Source organism: Eubalaena glacialis, chromosome 10 (assembly GCF_028564815.1).
Source record: "Eubalaena glacialis isolate mEubGla1 chromosome 10, mEubGla1.1.hap2.+ XY, whole genome shotgun sequence".
Classification (NCBI taxonomy): domain Eukaryota; kingdom Metazoa; phylum Chordata; class Mammalia; order Artiodactyla; family Balaenidae; genus Eubalaena; species Eubalaena glacialis.
The window spans coordinates 110,369,098-110,375,274 of NC_083725.1; the positions used below are offsets into that span (position 1 = coordinate 110,369,098).

The 6,177-nt window shown below is 42.1% G+C and overlaps 1 protein-coding gene across 1 annotated transcript; it reads right to left on the reverse strand.

The window, feature by feature from the left end:
• Positions 1-156: 156 nt before the first annotated feature.
• Positions 157-1,109, reverse strand: LOC133100028 (olfactory receptor 5J3-like). The gene is given in 2 exon segments (XM_061203876.1): positions 157-1,029; positions 1,032-1,109. Coding segments are annotated over 2 exon segments (951 nt in total).
• Between the last annotated feature and the right edge of the window lie 5,068 nt (positions 1,110-6,177).

Below are 6,177 nucleotides of genomic sequence, written 5' to 3' on the forward strand. Positions count from 1 at the left end.
GCCATGGAGGATGCCCAAAGGTGATGCTTCCTATGGTGCTATCCTGCACAGACTACTCTTGTGGCAGGCTCTTAGCTGTGCCTTGCCTCTCTTGGTTCTTGCCCTGGCTGGGTTCTCTAGGCTTCTCTTCTATCTTATGGGCTACCAGATACTTTTCTAACAAATTACTTTTCTGCTTAGGTTAAGAACCCTAACTTGTGCAGAGGCCTTGACATCTTTATTCTTTAGGCTGTAGACCAGTGGGTTCAGAATGGGGATCACAATGGTATAGAACACAGAGAGGATCTTGTTACAGGCTGAGGCAGTTTCAGGGTTGGGTTGGACATATACAAGGAACACAGACCCATAGAAAAGGGAGAGGGCAGTGAGGTGGGAGGCACAGGTGGAGAAGGCCTTGCGCTGGGCCTCCAAGGACCTCATCCTACAGATTGTGACGAGGATGTAGGCATACGAGACCAAGGTGACTGAGATTGTGGGGACAGTGACCAAGGCAGAAAAGACGAGCAAGATGACATTGGCCATGGTTGTCTCTGAGCAGGCCAGTTGGAGCATGGGGGGGATGTCACAGAAGTAGTGATCAATGATGTTGGGACCACAGTAGGGCAAGATGAAGGCATTCCCTGTCTGAACAGCTGAAATGAACACCCCAGCAGCATAGGTGACCACCACCAGCCGGACACACATACGCTTGGACATGATGGTGTGGTAGACGAGAGGGTGGCAGATGGCCACGAATTGGTCATAGGCCATCATGGCCAGAAGCAGACACTCCCCTGTGCCATGGAGGATCATGAGGGCCATCTGGACCACACAGCCCACGAAGGAGATGGGCTGGTCAGTGGTGAGGAAGTTGATCAGCAGCCCGGGAGTGAACACGGAGGCGCTGCAGATGTCAAGGAAGGAAAGCACACTCAGGAGGAAGTACATTGGGGTGTGGAGGGTGGCGCTGGTGTGGATCACATCTATCAGGCCCAGGTTGCCCAGCAGAGTCACAGAGTAGATCAGCAGGAAGATGGCAGAGAGGAGTTGAGCTGTTTTTGGTCTGCCCTGTTTGTGAGGCCCAGCAGGATGAATCCCTTCACTATGGTGTGATTCTGACCCCAGGCCATTGAACTGGTGTGTTTCTTGCATGACAATGAAGAAGAGGAGGAGAAACAAGAATGGAGAGACAATACACTCTCATCAAAGAGGTAGCCTTTAACATCTACTACAAATGAAAAGTCACATCTATCTCTGAGTGGCAGATTGCTCTCCAAATCCCACAGCAATCCCATGATGTCACAATCATGCTTGTGTGCTCAGTGTTCCCTGTCTCTCTTAGGGTAATGTCTAAATTCTTTAACCTGCCAGATGTTCTCTTTGAAACACCTCCATGCTACCCTGCTCTCAGTTTACCCTCTAGCAATTCTGAAAAACTTACTTCTACAAACATACAATGTTATTGCAAATGTCTATGTCTTCACAAATTCAACATTTTCTTCTTGGAATGTCCTTGGGTCTCTCCAAATCCGGCTTAGAGGTCTGTTCCCTTCCTCTCTCCCCTGAATTTCACAGATACTCCTTTAGTTGAATTAATAGCACCATATTTTAACATAAAGCCCATCCAATATTACTCAGCCATAAAAAAGAATGAAATAATGCCTTTTGTAGCAACATGGATGGACCTAGAGATTATCATACCAAGTGAAGTAAGTCAGAGAAGGACAAATACCATATGATATTGCTTATATGTGGAATCTAAAAGAAAATGATACAAATGAACTTACTTACAAAACAGAAATAGAGTCATAGATGTAGAAAACAAACTTATGGTTACCGGGGGGAAAGGGAAAAGGAGGGATAAATTGCAAGATTGTGATTGACATATACACACTACTATATATAAAATAGATAACTAATAAGGACCTACTGTATAGCACAGGGAACTCTACTCAATACTCGGCAATGACCTATATGGGAAAAGAATCTAAAAAAGAGTGGAGATATATATATACATATGTATAACTGATTGACTTTGCTGTACATCAGAAACTAACACAATATTGTAAATCAACTATACCCCGATAAAAATTTTAAAAAATGCCCATCCATCTTTCCTATTGCATTTTTTTACTCCTAGTAGGAGAAGAGTTACTTAATATCTCAATAATTTGTGCCCTGATATCTATCACAGTGCCTCATGTCAATGAATGAATATAAATTAATTATCCATTAAATAAGAAAGTCTTCCCACTCAGGTAATGTCAACTCAATCTTTTCAGTTGTTTTGGCCAAAACCTTCTAGCTATTTTTGACCTTTCCCCCCACCCCCCCACCCCTCATCGAATTCCTCAGCAAATCATTTTAGCTCTACCTTCAAAATGTATACTGACTTCTCACCCTTTTTTGAGAGGCACCATACTATCTTGCTTGGGTTATTGCAACTGGTCTTAGCTGGTGTCTTGTTTCTTTCTTATGAGGAGCAGCCAGGGTGATTCTGTTAACACCTGAAAGTCAGAACCCTCACGATGGCCCTCAAAGCCCACTCTGCTAGGGTGGCCACTACTCTGACACTCTCTTTACCTCTCTGTCCTCTTCTCCTCCTCTTCCCACTCTCCCTAACCCTGCTCTAGCTACACGTCTCTCCTTACTCCTCTTAGGACATGCCAGGCATGATTCAGGACCTCTGTGCTAACCGGCCCCTACCCTCGCTTTGCTTCAGTTAGCTGCCACATGGCTCCTACTCTCTACTCCTTTGAGCTGTGGCTCAAATGTCACCTGCTTGTGCAGCCCTCCCTAAGCACCCTATTTAAAGGAAACTCTCTCCTACTCCAGCACTCACTATTCCTCTTCTCGGTTTGATCTTTTTTTCCTCGTAAGACTGATTCTCTTCTAACATGCTATATACGCATGACTGATTAGTTTACGATCTCTGGAACAACTGGAACAACAACAAAAAGGGACATTAGTGGAAAAACTGATGAAATCTAAATAAAACCTATAGTTTAGTTAACAGTATTGCGCCAATTTTAATTTCTTATTTTCAATAGTTGTACTGTGGTCATGTAGAGAAAGATGGATGAAGGGTAGACAGGAACTCTCTGTACTATGTTTATATCTCCTCTGTAAGTCTAAATTCTTTTAAACTAAAATGTTGAAAAAAAAAAGAATTAGGGAAGAGTAGAATTGAAAGATGATGCACTGGGTTGTGAAACTCAATACCACTGGAAGCTGGGGCCTGCGGAACCTTGTTATAGCAGCAGAACCTGACTACAGGAGCTGGTTAACGTGAAGGATGCGCTGAACACTCGAGGGAGGAAGACCCATGTTCCCCTCTTCCAGTCTTGAAGTCTTAGCCCAAATCACTGATTCCACAGCCCTCATCTTGAATCTTGGACGATCATTTGTAACTCCAGTTGCTGTGGGAGCCTCAGTATGAGTCTTTTCAGATAGGTGTATGCTTTGCACCCTGCATTGATAATTGTGTGTAGGATCTATTTATAAGATGACAAGTTTATGTAACAATTATACTATTTAATATGAACTTGAATACATATTTGAATATATATATATTGCATCTGCATACTATTTAAGGTGCTTGAAACAATTAAGAGTATCTACTTAATTAGACTTGAAATATGGAGAATGATTAGCTAAACTGAATTAACTAAATCTATGTTTGATTAGACTCTGCCAAAATGCAGAACATTTGATTTATCAAAAATAAACATTTTGATTTAGTAATTTTCAGGAGTTGTTTAAATGTTTATGAAGGCACTTGAAAGGCTTGGAAATCAGGTACATTAAATTTGTGATTGTAGTTTAAGAAGTTTAAGAGCATTTAATTAATCATGTTTTATAAATAGTGTTTAAATGTTTAGGAGAATTTGCTCCTATAGGGTTTTTTTGTGTGACTTTACTTTGAATTATTTAAGAGAATTTGATTGTAAAACAGCACTTAAGTTATTTGGGGGAATTTAATCTGTTAGATTTTTGGGCAAAGGAAGCATTAACCAAAGATCAAGTGTGATTGTTTTAATTTTTTTTTAAAATTAATTAATTTATTTACCTTTGGCAGTGTTGGGTCTTTGTTGCTGAGCACAGGTTTTCTCTAGTTGCGGCAAGCGGGGCTATTTGTTGTGGTGTGGTTGCTTCTCATTGTGGTGGCTTCTCTTGTTGCGGAGCACGGGCTCTAGGCACACGGGCTTCGGTAGTTGTGGTGCATGGGCTCAGTAGTTGTGGCTCGCGGGCTCTAGAGCACAGGCTCAGTAGTTGTGGCGCACGGGCTTAGTTGCTCCGCGGCATGTGGGATCTTCCCGGACCAGGGCTCGAACCCGTGTCCCCTGCATTGGCAGGAGAATTCTTAACCACTGCACCATCAGGGAAGCCCCGATTGTTTTAAATTTTAACGAACATTACTAGATATATAATTAAATTTATTATATTTAGAAATTGCATTTAATGGCCTAAGAAAAACTAAGTTCCAAATTTACAACTCAGTAGTAAAATACTTGAAAAATAAAGAGTGGAAAAAAAGTGAGAATCTCAGGGTCCCAATTCCATGAGGCCAATTTCTCACCATAGGACAGTATAGATGCTCATTCAATTTTATTCTTATCATGATGTTAATCCACCAAGGAGTTTCAGGTATCAGCTTATTTTAGTCACACAATGTTTGGAGACTGTGTGACTCCAGTTGGCGGTCAACTTTTTAGACTTATCAACCAGTAAAGATCACAAATCCACAAAAAATAAATTTACAGATTAAGATATAATCAATTAATAAACGGTTTTAGATAATCCTTTCCATGTACAAAAGATCTGGACATTAAAAAAAGTTGCCTGTAACACAGCACATTGTGGGAGCTGAAATACTTGTGGATTTGAATGTACTGACGGGGAGAAACAGAAAGGAGCCACAGGACTGAGAACCTAATTCTCTGAGGAGTGGCGTTCAGGGAGTTCTCCCAGGAGCTACTCGATGGGGGTATGGTTCCTGTTCCACACTTGGTGACGTGACACTGGCAAGTCACTTGGAGAAAGCTGGGTCCTATGTACTCATCTGCAAAGTGCAAAGGACAAGTCTTGGCTGGGCTTTTGGGATTCAGAGATGGTAAAAACAGAGGTGCTTTGAAAAGAATGAGGTGCTTATAATAATCCTGGGTGATGGTGGAGGGAGGAAGAAATATTATGATGGAGGAAACAAATATTTGTTGAGCCTCTGCTCTGTGCCATTCTCCAGGCTAGGTGCTCCCCTCCATCCTGACCTCATTTGAGAGGTGAGTAACCTGCCTGAGGTCCCAAATGGATGAACTGATATTTGAAGCTGGATGACCATAGGGAGAGCAACTGGTATAATCCCCTCTTCATTGGGTAGGAATCATAGCCTCAGGAAAGAAAGTAAATAACACAAGCTAGGGAAATTACTTAATGAGAATCAAGAGATAATATAGGGTAACCAGAGAAGAACAGTGAAACCCAATAGTTCAGCCAGCCTAAATCAGATGTCTAAACCAGAAATAACTCGGGAGAACAGAACATGTCCTAAGTATAGTATGAGGTCCTTACAAAAAGACTTTTTAAAGGAAGTAATTGTTCTCCCACCTGAAGTTTCTGGTCACAGATTCTAGCTCAGCCATCCAATTATAGGAGGATCCTAGACTCTCACCATTCACCCAGCCTCCGAGGGTGATCCAGGTGTGCAGAATTTCTGCCACCTGCAGAGGACTCAGACTGTCAGTTCTTGACCTCAGTGGCAGGTCTCTTGGTTTCCACAAGGGAAATCAGGACCCCCAGAGCATCCAGACTCTGAGCACACACCTTTCGTGGTCTCCCCAGCAATGACACAAGGCAATGCTACTCTAATCCTTGTTCTGAGAACTAACTCAGCTGGGGACTCACCAAGAGGGTACATGAAAATGTTGAGTGAATCAATTTCATTGAATTTTTGGGTGGATGGAGGTACAGAAATAAGAACAAGGGGATTGTCTTTCAATTTTTGTTTTTGTTTTTGCTTTTGAATGGAAATGTGTTTCTATGGTACAAAATTCAGAAGGGACTACAGTGAAAATAAGTCCTCCCATCCTGCCCCTTCTGATTCCCCAGTCACTCACCTCTCTTCCTCAGAAGCTACCAGTTTCCTGTGTATTTTTCTGTTGTTAGTCATTGCTTACATGAGCAATACGTGTACATATATAC